Below are 21290 nucleotides of genomic sequence, written 5' to 3' on the forward strand. Positions count from 1 at the left end.
TTGGAGGATGGAGATCAGGAGAAATGTTGATCAAAATCATCCCAGGCAAGTAGTTCTTAAGAGCCCCATCTCCAAGATAACAAGGGCAAAATGAACTGGAGGTGTGGCTGAAGCTGTAGAGCCCCTTTTGCAAGTATGAAACCCTGAGTTCAAACCCCAGTCCCACCAAAAAAAAAAAATCAACTTTAAACAACCCCAATTCTATGTTTGGGACCCTCCTGTTTGTGCCAAGGGGCAGGAAGCAGTAGCTAATGCAAAGGGCTGGCTCCAGAAAGGGACCAAGAGCACCTGTGTACCAAGGAGATAGATGGAGGTGCCCTGACCAGCTGCTCGGTTCCCAGTGCCCAACTCCCCATGAGAGGCCTGTGTCACTGCTGTCCGCACAGTTGCTATTTCGGTTCTCTCCTCTGTTCTATCAGCCTGACATTTCCTCAGCCGATTCCAAGCCCAGTGTACCATTTTAGCTGACGTGGGTGAGTGTTTCTTGGGGACAGCAGATGGATGGAATGACAAATAGCAGGATGGTGGGGACAGCCGAGAGTGCTTTTTCCTGTGCATGTGCTTCGACGTAGTCTAGACACACTGTGGAAGCAGAGCATGTGCTGGGGACAGTGGCAGGCTGGCTTCCATTTCCTCTTCCCTGCCAAGCAGACTGAATACACATCTAAGCAAGTGACCAACTGTCTTGGTTTGGGTGCCCTTGGATGCTGGACCTGAGATAGTTGTCTGACCCCAAGTAGTGTGATAGAGAGTGGGGCAAAGAAGCAGGAAGAGAAGGCCAGGCCAGGTGGTTATTGAGCAGGGTACGTGGGCTCAGTGATGCCAGGTACTTCTGGGTGACTGCAGAATGCTGCCCAGAGCTGGCTTGGGCCAAGTTAGTTATCCACTAACTCCTGTTTTTCATTTCATTAGTTAAGTGTTGTCCCCTCCTCCCCAGGGAATTCACTCCATGGAACTTTGTCCTGATCTGTAACCAGACAAAACCTTCAGGCAGAAATTCTCAGGAAAAAGAATCACTGGGAACAGTGAGTGCTGAGAGCATGTGGCTAGGGCAAGACAGTGTTCCCCTCCACATGCAGTGACCAACACTGTTTGCATGTCCCCACCTCAGACACTGAGGTAGCACTGGGGATGGATGAAACCTAAAATTGGGGCCTCACTCAGAGTCTAATGGGGAAAGGTGGTGCACAGTGTGAGCAGATGCCTGTATTAAATTCTATGGTGGCAGAATGACCACTGGGGATTTCCAGGGAACGTGAACTGGTTCTTGGGAGCCAGACACCTGTTGGCAACAGTTCAGTTTCTGCACCCATGTAGGGGCTGCCCTCAGTGATGGGACATGTCAGTGATGGGTTCCTGGAGCTCCTAATGAGGGAATAGTTCCCATGCCCTTGGCATAGGAAGCTGCTGAAGGGCACAGAAGCCTCTCAATCATCTCTCTGTCTTGAGGTGACACTTGGGTGCCATTCAGGGAGGGAAGGTGGATTGGTGGTCTTGGTGAAAAACCAGATGTCGTGAAACTGGAAGGTGGTTGGAGAGGCCACCAAGGTCTTACAACTCACTGTAGTACCACACCTGGCTAGTTCCTTGATTTTGATGGCCCACATGCAAGGAGAACGAACCTTTACTTTGTACTTTGTTCCAGTGGCAAGTGAGCAGGCTCTCCCTTCCTCCCCAGAGCACCTCTTTGTGCCAGCTTCCTCATGCCTGGGCCACTCTGTATTTATTCAGTGTTTCACATAGTATGGAGCACTGAGACATACAGATTCACAATTTTTTCTCACAGTGACTCTGTGAGGCAGGTAGAATGTCATTAACTGGATCTTTCAGGTGGGAAACCAGGTCATCTGATGTCAACTGATTTGTCCAAGGTTCCCTGCTAACACATGGCAGGTCTCTGAGGCATTAGTCCTTTCCCTGTGTCCCATGGTTCCCATGTGTCTCACTCTTCACAAGGGTAGAGAGTGATTGCATAGACATTTTTCTCCCTCTTGTTACTAGTACAGCCTCAGTGTTTCCTAAACAATTTGGGGCAACTGCACTGTGCCCTAAATAAGCCAGGAGCACAAGGTGAAAAAGTGAGACTTTTTCTGTTTTCTTGATTATATTGAGAAGAAAACCTTCATAAGTAATAGCCTTTGGCCCCTGTGTTTTGCTGAAATGCACTCTTTTTTAAGAAGAGAGAGCCCTTAGACTCTGCTTTTGGAAAGAATTGGGTTGGAATGAAGTCCTGGCACGTTTGCACAAGTGCTCATGCGTGGTGCTGGGGATAAAACCCTGGTACATGCTAGGCAAGTGCTCTACCACAGAATTACAACCCCAGGACCCTGTTTTAGCTATATTGTATTTATTTTATTTTATGGTACCTTGAATTAATGGCAAGTGATAGCCATTCTTCTTTGCATTGTAGTAGTGCTATAAGAGTTTACTTTTAAACTTTTTTTGGGGCAGAAATGGAGTTTGAACTCAGGAGTTTTTGCTTGCAAAGCAGGTGCTCTACCACTTCAGCCATGCCTCCAGCCCCAAAAGTTTACTTTTGAAATCAATTTCTTTAAAGCATGAACCTTTTTAATGGAAAACATTAATAAACAGTCTTCATATGTGGCAAAAAAGGCGGATGAAGCCACAGAGCACACACATCTCACAGCTTCAGTGTGTGGCCACATTCACTGACATCCTATTCACCAAAGCATGTCGGGTGGCCAAGGCAGGCTTCAAAGGATGGAGAAATAAACTCCACCTCTTGATTAAAGGAGCCAAAATCACATTGCAAAGCATGTGGGACCAGGGAAGGAAAGAACTGGAACCATCCCAATGGCGCGATCCATTGCAAATCACCGAAAGCCTCTGAGCCTGGAGTTCCTCATTTGTTGGGTAAGGGAATGAATTACTGTCTGTGAGGGGTTAACTTTATGTGTCAGCCTGATGGGATTAAGGGATACTCAGGTAGCTGGTAAAGAGTTATTTTAGAGTCTGTCTTGGGTTGTTTCTGGGGGGAAAAAAAACCCATAGCATTTGAATCAATAGACCAAGGAAGATTCATCTTTTTCCAGTGTGTGTGTGGGGGGGAGGGGGTGAGGGGTCAGGGTGGGGGAGGGGACACTGTCCAATTGGCTGAAGGACCAGGATAGAACAAAAAGGCAGAGGCAAAGCAACTTTGCTTTCTTTACTGCGCCTTGGCCTGGGCCACCCTTCTTCTGCCCTTAGTCATCAGAAACTCTGGGTTCTCTGGCTTTGGACTCTCTGGCCCTTAGCCTCAGGTGGAGTGGAGCCACACTTGCGCCTTCCTTAGTTCTCTAGCGTACATATCGTGGGGTAGCTCAACCTACATAATCATGTGAGTGCATTCCCCTAATAAAGTCTCTCACATATCCATACATCCTATCGCTTCTGTCCCTAGAGTACCCTGACTAATGCCCCATCCAATTCACAATCCCACCCTTCTCTGTATTGTTTCACAATTTCCATTTTTAAAGTTCTGATTCACTGTCTGATGCCTTTAGTTCTACACATCCCTTCTAAACTCACAAACAGCCTCTTAGCCAAGGACTGACCAATATTAACTACTGTAGTTCTGGTGAGCCAGTCAGACCCTCAGATCTTTTACTGCTTTCTGGGGCAGGGCAGTTTCCTCTGCTGTTTGTCCCTTCTCTTATCTCTCTCTGTCTCAAAACACTGTTCTGTGTGGCTTTTGTCTATTCCTTTAATTTGTTTGACTTTGAATTCAAAGTCTTTCAACTTGTGACCACATGTACCATATATCATCTAACTGCTGATTACAGTAATAGAAAATGAAGCATCCGTACGTAGGATAATTCACATAAAAGTAGTAAATAAGCTGGGTGCCAGTGGCTCACACCTATAATCCTAGCTACTTGAGAGGCTGAGTTCAAGAGGAATCACAGTTCAAGGCCAGCTGGAGCAAGTAATTCATGAGTCCCTCTCCCCCATCTCCAAAATGACCAGAGCAAAATGGACTGGAGGTGAGACTTAAGTAGTAGAGCACCTGCTTTGCAAGGGTGAAGCCCTGAGTTCAAACCCCAGTCCCACCGCAAAAAAAAAAAAAAAAAAAAAAAAGATATCACCGAAGGATGTGAGAAAGGGAAATTATTCTAGGTTGAGGCATCAGCACAAACAAAAGCTTAGAAATGGACAGAAGCCTGGTGCAGAGGGACAGTGGGATATTTCTAATTACAGGTGACCTTAATTGCTGTTTAGTCGTTTTCTTTTTTCAACTTTTAATACCCCATTACTTTAGTGACAGCACTTATTCAAAAATGTTATGTAACATCTCAGCAACATTGCTTTTTATAGCCTTACCTTTAATGAACATTTGTTTTTTTGTGGTACTGGGGTTTGAACTTAGGGTCTAGCACTTGCTAGGCAGGTGCTCTACCACTTGAGACATGTGTTCAACCCTCGTGAACATTTTTATATGGATCTTTAAGATGCATCTATGCCTCCAATGATGAGTGATAGCTAACATTTTAAGCTCTCTTAAATCCTTTGAGACTATGATTTTCAGAAGCCTTCACAGTAGACAGTCCAAGATCAATTTGGAGAGCTGTTGGCTGGGATTCTCACACAGATTGAGCTCAGTCCTCTGTGGTATTTGTGAGACCGGTACTGATTGCATTACCGTCTCTCCCATTGGGATTTGGCATTGCTCAAGGAAAGCCCACCTTGGTGGAGCTGCCAGTGTGGTAAATAGCCTCATTCCTAATTTATCTCACTCCTCTTTTCCAAGCAGTGACCCAGAATGCATTTGACTGAAAGGTTTCACTGGGATTTGCGGACAAGACTTCCTTCACCTGGAACTGAGAGAAAAGGCTCCATGTCATCATGGCAGAAAAAATGAAGTACAAGTTGCTTAAAAATAGAGGATAGTGGAAAACTCTCATTTACTTGCTCTTATTCAAAATAGAGTTGGGCATGGTGGTTCACTACTGTAATCACAGCACTTGGGAGTCCAAGGCAGGAGGATCTCAAGTTTGAGGTCAGCCTGTGCACAGTGAGACCTTGTCTCAAAACAAACAAACACAGGGGGAAGAAATGAACCAAGCCTTGTATGCACATATGAAGAATAAAAGAAAAATGAAAAAAAATGAAAAACAAACAAACAAACAAACAAACCAAAACAAGTCATCAGGCCAGACCTGTGTTATGGACCAAAATGCCCAAATCACGCCAATATTCATTTTTGGCTTCTGTCCTATAACTGCAATGCATATCTTCCACCACTAGATGGCAATCTGGTTTTAAAGCAGATTTCATGCAAGCAAATAATGGTGTTCTAAATTGTTTTCAACCTCTCAGGTTTGGGGAAAAGTCTCATAGCACTATGTGTGAAATCTGGACGTTTTAGCCACTACTGGTGGGAGTGTAAGTTAATATCACTGTTTTGGAGAGGAATTTGGCAGTGATGCTCAAACAGTGACCCCAGCAGGGACAGGTTTGATTGCTGATAATGATGACTAACATTTTGTTCCCAGTGTGAGGCAGGCACTGTTCCAGATGTTTGCCTCATTTAGTCCTCACAACTCTAAAGTGTTATTATTTCCCCTCAATTAAAAGGAGGAAATCAGGTCAGAAGGTCAGGTCCATGGTCACAGAGCTAGTGAATGGCAGAGCCATGACCCATACCCTACTTTCCACTATATTGTGTGTGCCTTGTATGTATGGGAAAACTTGGACAGAGTGTTCACCACAGCATTGTTTATAGAGCAAAACATTCATTGTTAACTTAATATTCATTAATGTGACAATAAAGAATGAGGGATGCTGCAGAACAGTTAAAAACAATGCACTTATATCTGGAAGTGCTCAACCTCAATGGATTCTATTTTTTTTTTTTTTTTTTTTTTTTTGTGGTGGGGACTCGGGTTCTGAACTCAGGGTTTCATGCTTGCTAAGTAGGTACTCTACTGCTTGAGCCACACCTCCAGTCCATTTGCTCTGGTTATTTTGGAGATGGGCTCTATTTGCCTGGGTTGGCCTCAAACCAAGATCCTCCCAATCTCAGACTCCCAAGTTACTAGGATTACAGTGGTGAGCCACCAGCACCCGCCTCAACCTGGATAGATTTTAACAACAAATGTTGAGGGCTGGGGGTTTAGATCAGTGGTAGAGTGCTTGTCTACAATGTATGAGGCCCTGGGTTTGATACCCAGCATGGCAAAAAGAAAAAAAAAAAAGTTGAGACAATATACAGCAGGGCGCCAGTGGCTCATGCCAGTAATCCTAGCCACTCAGGAAGCAGAGATGAGGAGGACCATGAGAGAGACCCTATCTCTAAAAAACCCTTTACAAAAAGGGCTGGTGAATGACTCAAGGTGTAGGCCCTAAGTTCAAGCCCCAGTACCGGGGGTGGGGGGAAACCCTAAAAACACAAAAAGCAAAACTTTCTTATTCATGGAGACCAGCACATGCAGTAAAACTACATAGGATACACTGGAAAGATACACACCCAATTTATGCTCCTGTTTGTACCAGGGGAGGGGCAAATAGGATTAGGCAAACACAAGGGCTTTTATCTATCATATTGCATTTATTTTCTAAGAATCGAAAAGGAAAAATCCCAGACATTAACCCAGAATGTCATTTTATGATTGCATCTTCACAAATGCAAACTATCATTGTCAAGGCAACATACAAACTTTTTGCTCAATCGGATCATCCCCCCAGAGAAATTCTCTCAAGTTCCCTACTGTAGTATTAAAACCTAAGGGTTAGACTTTGAGCAGCAGAGCTTAACTCTGAAGCCTCTGGGGCGAGGAGTCATTTCTGCCTTTTGCTTTAAGAATGCTTTTCTTTGGGTACCAGCTCAAACAACTTAAGTGTGCTTTTAAAAACAGAAGTTCCCACTATTCCCTTGCCTCACTTTTCTGTATGTCGGGGGAGGGGAAAGGGGAGGTTATAATCAAATGTTTAATAGCTCAGGTGGAAAGCTGCAATGATTAGAACAAATTACTGCTCTGTAACTTCAGTAGGCAAATTGGTTACCTAGAAACACACTGACTTCCCACTAACACTCTTCCTGTATTTACCAAGGTCAACCGTATGAAACCACAGGTCACATGTTACCAAGTTTTCCTGGAATTATAAAAGTTTCATAGAAGTCAATGTTCTCAGAATATCACGGGCTAATGGCTCCAAAGAAGAGGCTAAATCTGAAGGGGGTAAAAAAAGCTGTATTTTTCTTGCTTTTGGAAGAAATTGAAAATTGGTTTTTAGTGTTAGCTTGAAGCTTTCATCAGATGCTAACTGCATTAATGAATAGAATTATATCGGTCTGTTTTTGCAGTGCTGGGGATGGAATCCAGAGCCTTGTGCTGTACCACTGAGCTATGTCCCCATCCCTGAATTGCATCAGAAAGGGAATGCAGTTAGCTCTGCCTCAAAATTAATGACAAGGCTTCATCTTGGACTTACATGAGGAAGCCTGAGAGCAATACACACCTCCTTTAAAACTTTAAAAATTATCCTTAACTAGAAAATTTCTCCTTGTTGTGATCCCTTAGTCTCATTTCATTTTTTTTGGTGATCCTGGGGTTGGAACTTAGGGTCATGCTTGCTAGACAGGTAGCTACTCTACCAGCCCTTTTTTGTGTTGAGTATTTCTGAGACAGGGTGTCTTGAACTATTTGCCCAGTCTGGCTTCAAACTGAAATCCTTCTGATCTCTGTCTCCCAAGTGGCTAGGATTATTAGCTCATACTGGCACCTGGCTCATTCCTTTGGATCTGAATATACCACGTATTGCTTAGAGGAAAAGGTGGTATCCAAAAATTAGTAACATATAATTATCAATTCTTTAAAAATTATGATTCATTTAGAAACTCAAATTTGGCTTTCTTCTTCTGTGCCTTAATAATACTGCCTTTTTTTTTTTTTAATAAAAAAAAAGACAGGGTTTCACTGTTGCCCAAGCTGGTCTGTTCCTCGGCTCAAGGGATCCTGCTGCCTGAACCTTCTGAACACGAATGTAGGTAACTTTGTAAAACTGTCATTTCCCTCTCAGAGGATTGAGACTTCTTCAGTCTGTGAGATTGTAGGAATATCAGGATCGTTGAGAAGCTGGTGGGGCCCTTGAATGCTTCCAAGGAAACAGGCCCAGGGATGTGCCTTGTTATACCAATCACATCTTCCTGGTCACTCTTCTGAAGGTCTTGGTCATGGGACTCTTCAGGCCACCATTAACTTGGGAGGTTCCTGGCTCAAAGTGAAGGTCTGGGTTAATTTATATTAACCCAACAGACCAACTATATTAAAATGAAAACTTTTTTGTCGTTTTGTTGACAGGGTCTCCCTGTGTAGCCCAGGCTGGCCTTGAATGCATGATCTTCCTGGATTGCTGGGATCACAGGCATGTGCCACCATGTCTGGCTCTTAAAATTAAATCTTGCTGGGTCTAGTCTCCCAAATCCTAGGGTGAGGTTTCTTAGACCCGAGTGGCAAAATCCATTAGTACAACTTTCAGTGGTCTCACTTGGATTTTTGATTTTAGAAATTGTAGGTTACAGGAATATATATTGCTTGAAGAGAAAGTGCATGAATACAGAAATGTATACAGCATGCACAGTGGTCTCCCTCAATCCTCCTCCACCTTACCTGGGTATTACTCTTTGCCAGGTGACCATGGTTGAGAGCTTACCTTCTTTTACACATTTATCTAGAATCAGTAAACTACTGGGCCAGTGGTGAACTGTGAATTTAAAAACAGTGTAATGTCCAGTGCTGGTGGCTCATGCTTATAATCCTAGCTACTTGGGAGGCTGAGATCAAGAGGATTGCAGTTTGAGGCCAGTCTGGGCTGTGAGACCCCATCGCCAAAATGACAGCAAAACAGACTGGAAGTGTGGCTCAAGCAGCAGTGTCTGCTTTGCAAAATGAAGCTCTGAGTTCAAACCCCAGTCCCGCTAAAACAAAAACAAAAACAGTGCAAAAGGCTACAAGTGTGGCTCAAGTAGTAGTGCCTGCCTAGCAAGCACAAAGCTCTGAGTTCAAACCTCAGTACTGCCAAACAAAACAAAACTAAAACAGTGCAAGAACTGGGCATACAGCTCTGTAGAGAACATGTCCAGTGTGGCAAGGCTCTGATTTCAATCCCTAGCATCACCAAAAATAAAGACAAAGTCCAAACAATGTCCAGGCTTACGGAATTATCCTATAAACATGTAAATAAAAACAGAAATCAAAAGCTTCATCACTCTATCTTTTATTTTCTTATAATAACAAATGAAAATGTGATTGTAGCAACCTGTTTTTTTAAGTCAGCAATTATAACATAAATGCTACTTATAAAATAGAAGATTCTACGCCAAGGCAATAATAGGCATTTAACTTTCCCAAACCCAAGGACAACCAAAAATTTTTATTACCTATCAAACAGAAAAAAAAAAAAAAAAAAAAGAAAAAGATTTGTGCTTCTCATAGCTAAAAATTTCCATGAGTTATAAACTTTTTCTATATACATTTATATATATATCTATTGACTGACACCAGAAACAGGAACTGAAACACTTACAGTGATTTGCACACTGGGGTCTGGCTACTCCCAGGGGCTGGCGGTATGCAAAATACTGCCAATGATGTGGTGAATATGCTCCACCTTTCCAGATGGCAGTGCACACTCCAGGCCAATCACAAATGTATGTATTAATGCTAAACATAAGTTTTTGTCCTTAACTGAAATAATACAGATCCCAAAATACAAAACAAGTTTTAGAAAACTGTGTTGTTGGGTGATTGAAGTGTTCTCCCTTCACATACATCCACGGAATGCCCCTGTGTGGCCCCTTCCCTCCCTGGAGCCCTGGGAAATGCGTGGCACACCAAGTCTCACTACCTTGCAATCTCAGTTCAAAGACTGGGCATCTTGCCAGGTACACAAAAAGGTCTTTAAGGGAGTCCAAGATTCACCAACATGGTTAACATTCCTGCTTGCCTTCTTTTCAGGAAAGTAACAGTCATAGGTAGCACAGTTGGTATTTCAGGTGTTGACTTTTAGCTCTTTAGGACTTTCCTGATTTCTTACTCTTTTCAGTAGCAAAACATTTCAACAAATTTATACTTCTGCTTGTATTAATGTAGCTTTCAGATTTGGTAGCACCTCTAGCTTTAGAACACAGTAAACAATAATATATCTTCCCAAACAGTGAAAGAAAAAGTACTAAGTGTTCCCAAGTAGTCCCCTGTTCCCTAATCTGGTTTCTGAATATTCTGGTTCTTTTTCTTTTCTGTGTACTCTTCTAGTCGAAGAAGCCACTTGACCCAGTACTGGGAACAGAGTTCTGCATCCATGAAATGTGGGTGGGCAGGGGATCCATCTTTGTAGGCCACCACAATTAAACCACACTGAACCTAGAAAGAAGCACAAAGCAATTCCAGTACTTGTATATTAGGTTCAGAGTTTAGGTTCATTTCCTTCATGCTCTAGGGCAAACTCAGTTCTAAGTAATCTACAGTATTATCTCCTAACTGACTTTCTAAGATGGGTTGATTAAAGACTGTTGATTAAAGACTGAGAGGACATATGAGAACACAAAGATGACAGATAAAGCATTGAAGAATGGACTGTGCTCACTAAATAACTATTTTTAAGAAATAGCCCAGGAAGAGAGAGGGAAAAAAAGTGCTTTTAAGGTGAGAAAAGGGCGAGGAACAGTCAGCAGTAGTATAAAGATAGAGTAAAAGCCATAAAGAGTTAAGTAGCAGTAAATAAGTATTAAGTAAACTTTAAGTAAGCAGAGGCTCAGCGCCCAACCTGAAAACTGTAGTTGGCATCATGGTTTATGGCGCCCATGTATGCTACAATTTGTAGTGGGTTGTCATATGTATTTCGGAGAAAAGGCTTTGGTTTTTCTGATGTCTTCCAGTCAATCACACACAACTTGCCCCTAAAGAGAAACCAAAGGCAATAGGTCAAAGTGAAAAACTACTAGGTTAACTCTCCTCTTATGCACAGTTTACTATGGGTCATCCAATGACTGTTGCATCTGTTCTTCACTTTCCAAAATGGGCTTTACTTCTTAGGATTAGATTAGAAAAGCATGATGAAGCTGGAGATGAGGCTCAGTGAAAGATGCCTTCCTAGCATGCATGAGGCTCAGCTTTGGATCCACAATACACATATACAAACACCAAAAAAAAGGGAGGGGAGGAACAAAAGAAGGAACAAAAGCAAGAAGGGGGAGAAAGAAGGAAGGAAGGAAAAAGAAAGAGAAAGGGAGAGAGAGACAGAAAAGAAGTGATGCTGTTTCCTCTTGATCCTTTCATCAGATGGGTAATGAGTACACCAGGGGCTAGGATGGAAAATTTATCTGTGAGAAATTCAGATGTGGGCTATTAGGAAGAGCTGAGAAACAACTTTTCTGCTTTCTTGTGATTCTCAACTTTCTTGTGATTCCTTGGGACCTCCTTGGACTGCTTTCCTTTAACAGCTGACAGTAACTGAAATTATACCTATTATTGTCTTGGTTGATTTTGCTTCAAATATCTATCAGAATAAAGCACACTATATCAAGTCTCTACCATGAAGTATTTCACCTTCATGAATTATGGCGCCTCCAAAATTCTGTTGCTCAAAAATTAAAGCTGAGGTTCAATCCATCAGCAATTAATAGGCACCAACTATATGTTGACATGCATATAAAGAAACCTGGCTCCTCTACTAAAAGTTTACATATGTGGTAGGGTGTCTTACCAATAAGACACTCTTCCCCAATCTCCCCATTCTAGTGGGATTTTATACTTGCCAACTGTATATATTAAAAGAATCAGAGAGCCAAAGGACTCTTTTTAATCTGTTTTTCATGACTTCAATTAAAGCCTAGCAGTTTACAGGGCAATTCTATACAAAGAAAGCATATTACTAAGTGTAACTATGGCACAGTTACATCTCATTCAAGTATCTACAAGACCAGTCAAGAGCAGCATTGTCTAAGAGAAATAAAATGCAGCCAGATGTGGTGGCACATGTCTACAATTGGTGGCACATGTCTACAATTCTAGCTATTTGGGAGGCAGAGGCAGGAGGATCACAAGTTTAAGACCAGTATGGGCAGAAGTTAGCAAGACCCAAGCGTGGTGTGGTGGTTCAAGTGAGTCTGTAATCTTAGCTATTCAGGAGATGGAGATCAGCAGGATCTCAGTTCCAGGCAGCCTGGACGAAACGTTAGTGAGACCCTATCTCAATCAATAAGCTGGGTGTGGTGATGTGCACCTGTGATCCCAGCTATGCTATGTGAGTATATATAGAAGGATTGAGGTCTGAGACCTTGGGCAAAAACTTGAGACCCTACTGGAAAAATAATTAAAGCAAAAAAGGGGTGGGGCCTAGCAAGTATGAGGCCCTGAGCTCAAATCCCAGTTCCATTAAAAAAAAAAAAAAAAAGTGAGATCCTGTCTCAAAAACAAAAGGGAAGGGCTGGGAGTGTGGCTCAAGTGATAAAGTGTTTGCCTAGCATGTAGAGGCACTGGGTTCAATCTCCAGCATGGCCAAAAATTAAAAATGAGATAAAATAAAACAAAAAGAAAGAAAACATAAGCCACATGTCATTTTACATTTCCTAGTAGGCATGTCAAACAAGGAGAAAAAGGTTGAAATTTTAGCATTTTCATTTAAACAATATACCTAAAATATTAACATTTAACTTATAATCGGTATGAAAATGATACTATAATGGGACATTTTATATTTTTGCTGTTGCTGTTCTAAAGCATTACAATCAAGTTTTTAGACAGTTACAGCCATTCCTCAGTTGAGACTATCCACTTTCAAGTGCTCAATAGCCGTATGTGGTTAGTGACTGCTCTTTCACACAGTGAAGGTCTAGAGTCTTTATAATGGTTCTGTAATACTGCCAAGTTCGATAATCTAAGTGAATGAGGAGAGGGACCCAGTAATTCCAGGGCATTGACATTCCTGGTTATTACTTGAATAAATCAAATACTTCAAAAAAAGCTTTCTTCCATGGACTACTGTTTATAGCAATATACTGTAATTGTAGAATTGAATATAGGTTGGGTATCCCTTTATTCAAAACGCTTGGGACCTAAGGTCTTTGGAATTTTGGAGTTCTTTATGTTTTAGAACAAGTACAAAGAATATTTTGCCAAGTGAGTATCCCTAACCAGAAATTCCAAAATCTGAAAACTTAAAGCTCAAAAAGTTTCAGATTTTAGAACATTTCACATTTCGGATTAGGGATGCTTAGCCTATAGTGTGAAAAATCTTAGTAGCATGCTAAAAACCATAAAATATTGATGAAAGAAACTGATGATACAAATAAATGATAAGATATCCCATGTTTATGGATTGGAAGTATATTGTTAAAATGTTCATACTACCCAAAGCAATGTACAGATTCAGTTCAACTCCTAACAAAATTCTCCCAATGTCATTTTTCACAGAAACAGAAAAACATCCTAAAATTCTTATGGAACCACAAAGACCCTGAATAGCCAAAGAAATCTTGAACAATAAGGACAAAGCTAGAGGTATCATAATCCCCGATTTCAAAACATATTATAAAGTTATACTACTCCAAACAGCATGGTACTGGCATAACAACAAACACATGAAACAATGGAACAGGGCAGAGCCAGAAATAAACCCATGCATTTACAGTCAATTAGTTTTCAGCAAAGGAGCCAAGAATACACAAGAGGGAAATGACAGTCTCCTTAATAAATGTAGTTAGGAAAAAAATGGATATCCACTTGCAGAAAAATGAAACTGGATGTTCCTTATCTCATACTGTATACAAAAATCAACTCAAAATGAAACACTTATACGTAAGACCAGAAACTGTAAAATTATTAGAAGACAATGGGGAAAATGTCCCAAACATTGGCTGGGCAATGATTTCTTGAATAGAACTCCAAAGTACAACAAAGACAAAAAAAAAGGTAGCCAAAGCTAGCCTATCTCTTGGACACACAGGGCTCTTCTCAGATATGCGGCAGCTGTGCCACAAAACTGTTAGGTATTCTAAACAGTTTCTAGACTAATATTCTGTCAATTTGTGTATGCTTCGGGGTGTGTGTGTGTGTGTGTGTGTTGTGTGGTGCTGGAGATCAAACCCAGAGCCTGGTATACACTAAGTTATATCCCTAGTCCTATCAATTATTTTGTAAGTTAAATTTTAGCTAGGGCCCCAAGGATTACACAACAAGATTTTTTTTTTTCCCCATCCTGTTGTAATTGCTCACATGCTTTATTTGGAAACAGGGGTCCTGCAGGTTATAGTTACCCTTGGAATCTGAAGCAACTTGGGAAAAGTAGTAACACAGCAGAAATTTAAAATCTGCAGGAAGCTTTGGTAAGTTTAGAGTTCTTATCATATCAACTGCTGCCTGGAAGCCAGGAAGAGAGTTGATTTTCAGGGTCAACAGATCATGGTGCAATCTTTAGGAAAACAGGAAAGAGAATACAGGAATCAAACTGCCTTTTATGGCTATTATCTTTCTTGGGGGGTGGGGAAATGACAGGCTGAAAGACAGGCTGGAGAACTTGATTATGAACATAATTAAGATAAAGGAATCTTTTTACTAATAGGAGCAGTGACTGCCAAGGAATAAAAATTGAGACACACACAAATTAACAATAACTGGATGTTGTGGAAATGCACTTATTTTTTAGTGCTAGGGATACTGAAAAGTATAGCTTTTCCCCACCAAGAATTATGTGGCTCCCTCCTCCCCCATTTGTCCTTGTTTCCTGTCTTTTAAAGTCAAACTTATAATATAGCTTTGACTTTAAAGAGACAGAGGCCATAATATCTACAGGCACACCTTGAAGCAAGGGTTAGCAGGCAAAAACAATCTATTGACAAGCAGCATCTGTCCCATCTGACATTAATTCACAGCCACACTGTGATGGAAACGGTCTCAAACTTACTGATACTCAGCCACACAGTCCAGCAGACCTGTATACTTTAAAGTCTCATGATGAACAGCGCTTTCAAGAGCTAGCACTCCACTGATATCTTTCAAAATATGCTGGATGCTTTCGATGTAGCCACACTGGAGGTGTTTCTCATCTCTCTCTTTTAAGTTCTCCTGGGGAGACAGTATGCTTTCCAAGGCTTCATGGAATCGTTTCCCTTGTGAAAAAATGTCTGAAAAGAAAATCAAGAGAAATAAAAAAACAAAACCTCATTAGCTTTTAGAGCTCTAAAAATTACCCTAAAATTATGTTTAAGTAGCAACCCCTAAAACGACAACAAAAAAAAAATTTTTTTTTTTTTTGGTGGTATTGAGGATTGAACCTCAGGCCTTTCACTGGCTAGCAAACACTCTACATCTGGGCTATATACCCAGTCTTCTCCACACACATTTTTTTTTTTCCAGGCTAAAGTTGAACTCTCAATCCTGTTTCACCCTCCAGGATGTTGGGACTACAGACAGGTTCCACCATGCTGGGCAAATTTCAGTTTCTTGTGAAACCTAAGAATGACTTTGAAGCTGGGTGCTGGTGGCTCACACCTGTAATCCTAGCTATTCAGGAGGCAGAGATCAGGAGGATCCAGGTTCAAAGCCAGACCCAGACAAATAGTTCTTGAGACCCTATCTTGAAAATACCCATCACAAAAAAAGGGCTGGTGGAGTGGCCCAAGTGGTAAAAGTGCCTGCCTAGCACTGTGAGGCCCTGAGTTCAAACCCCACTGTGGCAAAAAAAAAAAGCACTTTGAAAAACCAAAGGGATTAGAATTTAGAAATTAAATGTATTAAAATGAAGTATTTCTAGTAGCATTAGACCAAAGCAAGAATTGAAGATTTGGGGGCTACAGGACAACACCTAGTTTATAGTACTATGTATTCAATAGGCTAAGTGATTGTAATAAAAATCATTAGAAGTTTTGGCTCTTTTTACAACCAAAACGTAATTACAAACATAATTAAAGTGAGAGAATCCTTTTACTTACAGAAGTAGTGACTGGCAAAGAATGAAAATCAAGGCATAAACGAAATAATTTGTGGGACTGCACTTATTTTTTAGTACTAAAACAGCCTGAGATAGTTGCTGTGTCCTAGATTTTTTTCCTTAGATACTTTTAAGTTAAGAAAAGTGAACACAAACATTTAGGTAATGCAAGAAATAATACATATTCGATTGTTGGTAAGGGAAGGAGAGAAAGAGGGAGTGCTGTTAGGGTAAGCAGTAGCCTTGATTTCAAAACATTATTTTCCAACAACCCAGCAAGATAAGGATCATTACTCTCATTTGAATCAAGGAGGCCCTGCTGGCCTGAGCAGTGCTGCTAATTTGTCCAAAAGTAAAAAGCTGACCAGCACTCTGGCACCAGGGTCTTTTTTTTCCAGTTCACCACACAGCAAAGGGAGTGAAACAGAGACCACCATTTTAACACATATAGAAACAGAATAGGAAATACACATGCTTGGAGACAGACCCACAGAAAAGGAGGAAAACAATCTCGTCCAATGAGACAATATAAAGCCCTATTAGTTTTTATTTTGGCAATACTAGGGTTTGAACTTAAGGCCTTGTGCTTGCTAGGCAGCCACTCTACCACTTGAGCCACATTCCCAACCCTAAACCATAATATGTTTATCAAGTTATTTTTTTTCTTAAACAAAGACTTTGAAAGGTTAGTTCTACCATTAGTGAAAAATGGAATTGCTTCTGGGAAATTACTTGGAGAGTTAAATGGAATTCAATTTAGGAAGTAAATTATTCTACTCCACATATACTTGGGTCAGTTGACATTATTTGCATAAGAAAAGCCTACAAGAAATCTAAGGCTGATGGAATTAAAACCTAAAGAAAAGAGATGTAGTATCTGTGTACAGACTAGTTTAATGAATCAGAAGACAAACATGTTAAAAATAGGAGGAGGGCTGAGAGAGTAGGTCAGTGATAGACTGCTTGCCTAGCACACAAGAAGCTCTCTGGGTTTGATGCCCAGCACCACAAGAAAAGAGCTTTATCTTCTGCCAGGCAAATAGATAATTCACTCCCCCAAGCAGACCTAATCCCTGGCCCTGGCTAGATTCTTCCTATATGTATGTGACCACAAACATGGAAATCTAGATTTCAGGATCACAGAGAATCTAAGGCTCAGAACATTAAACATGATTCAATTTACAAAAATAAAATTAAAAATTACTTAAGAATAGACTTACTAGCTGGGCTTGGTGGAGCATGCCTGTAATTTGCATTCAAGAGATGGAGGCAGGAGGATCAGAGTTTGAAGCCAGCCTAGTCTACATAGCAAGACAATGTCTCAAAAACAAAAAAAAAAAGCAAAAAAGAACAGATTTATTATAGTTCCATCAAATCAGAGCATTCATTCAATAAATTAAATGAAAGTGAAATGTTTTAAAGTCTCAGAAAACTGCACTAAAAAAAAAACCACGTCTCCTATATTCTGATGCTAGAACTAACAGGATGGCTGATATTTTAAGGATTTAAAAAAATCAGTTTACCCAGCCACTGGTGGCTCACACCTGTAATTCTAGCTACTCTGGAGGCAGAGATCAAGAGATCAAGGTTTGAAGCCAGCCTGAGCAAATAGTTCACAAAACCCTATCACAAAATGTTTGGCAGAGTGGCTCAAGTGGTAGAGTGCCTCCCTAGCAAGCATGAGGCCTTGAGTTCAAACTCCAGTGCAGTAACACCAAAAAACAGAACAGTTTAACAAAACATTTAAAACAAACTTTAGCCCTTTTCACTATGATCAACTCAAACATAAATCTGAGTAAGTCAGACTTTTCCCACCCTCACCAATCTTCAAAAGGTGAACTGATGCTTGGGAAATTGCTCAAGTATTTGGAAGAATGACAGCTCTGAGCACATCTCTGTTATGGACTTTAGAAAGATCAGGCAAAAAAGGAATTTATCAAGTATTTTGCAGATCTATTAATCAATTTAGTGAGTTCTGCTACACTTGCTTTCCTTCTCCTTCCTCCCTCCTTTTCTTTCTCACCATGACACTAATATGTAAGTGACTGTCCTTAATTTTAAGAATGAATCTAGATTCAGCCAGCCAGGGCAAATAGTTTGAGAAACCCCCTTCTCCAAAATAACCAGAGCAAAATGAATTGGAAGTATGTCTCAAGCGGTAGAGTGCCTGCTTTGTAAGTGCAAAGCCCTGAGTTCAAACCCTAATTGCACAATTAAAAATAAAAAAAAGAATCTGCTCATTTCTTAAGGCTGACGGTTACCAGAAACACAGCAGAGTGCTAACTCTGAAATTCTGCCAGGGTATTGGGGCTCACTTGCACTCCAAACAAATTCATCAAGGGGGCCAGCAATGTACTTCCTTAAGCTCTCACATGACCCAGCAGGCTTCTGCTTTTCCATCTCTAATCAGTAATTTCAGAATTCTTGAAAGCTCACTGTGACCTTCCTGGTCTAAGGAAAATCAAAACAATTCCTCAAGAGGAAACTATCAAGTCTAAATTCTAGAAGCACAAATAAAAAACTTAAGATGCCATTAATGAGACCTGGCCTAGTTTTCTTTCAGACAATGAAGTCTGCCCATTGAAATAAAACACAAAGTCAAGTCGAAAAAAAAAAAAAAGACTTTCATGTTTAAAAAGCAGAGACTAACTAGTTTAGCAGTCATCACTAATTAGCTTAAGAAGGCACCTACTTGTCCCACAGCTGAAGAAAATTCAGGGGTCTAAAGCCTGGACCATTTTTGCCATATCCAGGTACCATCTACATAGTATTTTTTTCTTTAAAACATATGTGACTGTATGGTTAAGGTGCTACATGCTTACACTGCTTTTTCTAACATACCTGAAAAATTAAGGATATTACTCTTAAAAAAAGTGTTTGTGTGCCACTTAGGGGGTACATTGACTACTCTTAGGGAAGCATAGGTTAAGGAATACCTATGTAAAACTTGGCTTTAACAAAAGACACCTATGGACCAGCCAATTTGTATGTGCTATTGGTATGGGTTTATTTTTTAATTTTTTTCTTTTCGGTTTTTGAGATAGGGTTTTCCTACATGGCCCAGGCTGGCTTCAAACTCTCCATCCTTATGCCTCACCTCCTGAATACAGGTATTACAAACATTTACCACTATGCCCATCTCATGGTCTATTTTTTTTTTTTAAATGGAATCTGCTTTAAGGAAGCTATTCTCATTTGTTTAAGGAAGTTAGTAGTTGAAGGCTAAAGTTTACTTACTCTCAGTTCCTAATCAACAGCATCAGACTGGCACAATTTACCAAGATGTATTCTGGCAAAAAAGGAATTTAAATTTAAATTGGTAGATTTAAAGGATCTTTAAATCTACCAATTTACACTCATCAGTAGAGTAATGGGTATTACTAGATTCTGAACAGAATGCCTACCAAACAAGAATTCTGTCATCAAGTGACTGATTTTTTTCCTTAATCAAGGAAAACAAGTAATTTTGATATTGTTTACAGCTTATGAGTTAAATGAACTTTGTGCATGAAATTACTTATCTCTGTGCTTCAGTTTCATGTGTAAAACGGGAAAAAATATCCATGCTTCATGAAGATTGAGTTAATACACAAAAAGTGCTATTTAATGCTAATTATTTAAAAGTTCTTCACTTAGTAGGGTTTTTAAAAAAGCCTCATCCTTTTGATAACAATGCTGTATATTCTAGAAAACAGTGACCACACATAACCAGAATTAAGAGAATTACTTGAAGTATATTCTGCAAATCCATCTTCCCCCAGCTCCAGAATCATCCGCTGTTTCCACCTCTCCAAAAAGAAAATCTGTTCTGATGTCATGGTCTGCTGAAGAACACGGGTCACACTTGGCATCACTTTTCTTTGCAAAGGGATTTTCAAAATTGAAGAGTCAGGTGTATTTGGTTTTACATTTCTTTCTGGGTTGAAGATAGGAAACCAGTTTTGTGGAACTTTTGCCTCCTCATTTTGCTTTGGGGGCTTATGTTTACTCACAGGTCCATAGAGTAAAGCATCTTCCTCCAACAATGATTCTGGGGTCTGGGTCAGGCCTCGGAATGACAAGACAGACCTTACCAAATGAGAGTATTTTGCTTGGTCCACTTCTTCATAAGGGTTTTTTTTCTTCCTGCTACATGAATAAGAGGAAGTAGAGAAAGCCACATGGGGGCTTCGTTCCAGGGAAAAACCTTTTGAACTTCTGAGCTGCCTGCAAATGGTGTGAAATGCCTTCATCATTAGATTTTTTTTCCACTTTTGTCTAGTCTGACTGCAATGCTGAGAATCTTTTTTTTAAATCTTGTATTCCTATTAAGGAGAAAAAGGGTGTTAAGATTCCAGACGTTTACGTACTTGAAACACCAAAGTGAAAGCTAAGTGAGAATATTCTACATCAAAACTGTATTGAACAAGTTTATGTTTAAAGAAAGCTATTTCCCCAAGAAAGATTCATCAATACCATAAGGACGAACACTTGTTAAATGCCAATTACCAGATAGTTTTGGGCAAGACGCCCCAATCTTTAAATTGAAGAAATGACACTCAGGAAGGGAGTCTGGAGACTTTTCTGCAGAAGCCCCAGTCACAGCCAAGCGTGGTGGTGCACGACTGTAATCTCAGGACTCAGGAGGCTGAAGCAGGAGGATCGTGAGTTCAAACTCAGCATGGGCTACACAGCAAGCCCATGTCTTGAAACAAAACAAAACACGGATCCCTAAATACAAAGTCCTTTGCTAAATATTTTGTATGGACATTTCTCATTGAATACTCACACCCTCTAAGGTAGGTACAATAGTGGAACCAGAGCCTCTGAAGGGTCACGTCCCTTTGTCGCGGGGAGAAGCAGGTAAACCGAGATCAGCAGGGCCCACCATCCTGATCCCCAAAGAGCGGTCTCCCACACTGTCACAAGCGTGGACCCATAAGGACAAAAAGCTATGGCTCCTCATGCAGGAGTATGAATAGGGTGGAAATGACTTAATGGACTCTTAGGCTACCACAGAAGTCTGTACCTGAGACGCCACCACGCTTGGTCTAACTGGGGCTCGAATTACCTCTGAGGACCCGTACTTTCATAAGTCCCGCGCTTCAACCTCGAGTCGGGTCCCGCCTAAAGTACGGCAGCCCCAGCATGCACTGCGACGCCCACGCCCCACCCCCTGACCCCTCTTCCACCTTCTTAGATTAGCAATCCGCCCCCACCCGCCAGGTGGAAGCGCGGGCGCCTCCAAATCGCGCGTTTTCACTTTCACGAGATCTTGTTACGTCACTGCTCGTCGCCATCTTGGGCTTGGGCTAAGCAATAAATTCCCCTGCCCTAGAGCGCGCTCTTTCTTGAGACGTGCGTGGGTGAGAGAGGTTCTGTGG

The 21290-nt window shown here is 41.0% G+C and overlaps 1 protein-coding gene across 9 annotated transcripts; it reads right to left on the reverse strand.

Annotated features, from left to right (window-relative positions):
* Positions 1 to 9274: 9274 nt before the first annotated feature.
* Positions 9275 to 21245, reverse strand: Mgme1 (mitochondrial genome maintenance exonuclease 1). 9 transcript variants are annotated; one of them, XM_074074269.1, is made up of 6 exons: positions 20696 to 21086; positions 20416 to 20554; positions 19655 to 20231; positions 14902 to 15121; positions 10765 to 10897; positions 9280 to 10361 (listed from the first exon to the last, which is right to left on the reverse strand). In XM_074074269.1, the coding sequence occupies exons 3-6, from the start codon at positions 20160 to 20162 to the stop codon at positions 10200 to 10202; spliced, it is 1023 nt and encodes a 340-aa protein (XP_073930370.1). In that variant the 5' UTR covers positions 20163 to 20231; positions 20416 to 20554; positions 20696 to 21086; the 3' UTR covers positions 9280 to 10199. The 9 variants fall into 9 exon arrangements, with proteins under 9 accessions (XP_073930376.1, XP_073930375.1, XP_073930373.1 ...); XM_020179503.2 differs by having other exon boundaries at positions 20978 to 21053; XM_074074274.1 differs by lacking the exons at positions 20416 to 20554; positions 20696 to 21086 and adding an exon at positions 21126 to 21245 and having other exon boundaries at positions 9279 to 10361.
* Between the last annotated feature and the right edge of the window lie 45 nt (positions 21246 to 21290).

Source organism: Castor canadensis, chromosome 5, assembly GCF_047511655.1.
Source record: "Castor canadensis chromosome 5, mCasCan1.hap1v2, whole genome shotgun sequence".
Lineage (NCBI taxonomy): Eukaryota > Metazoa > Chordata > Mammalia > Rodentia > Castoridae > Castor > Castor canadensis.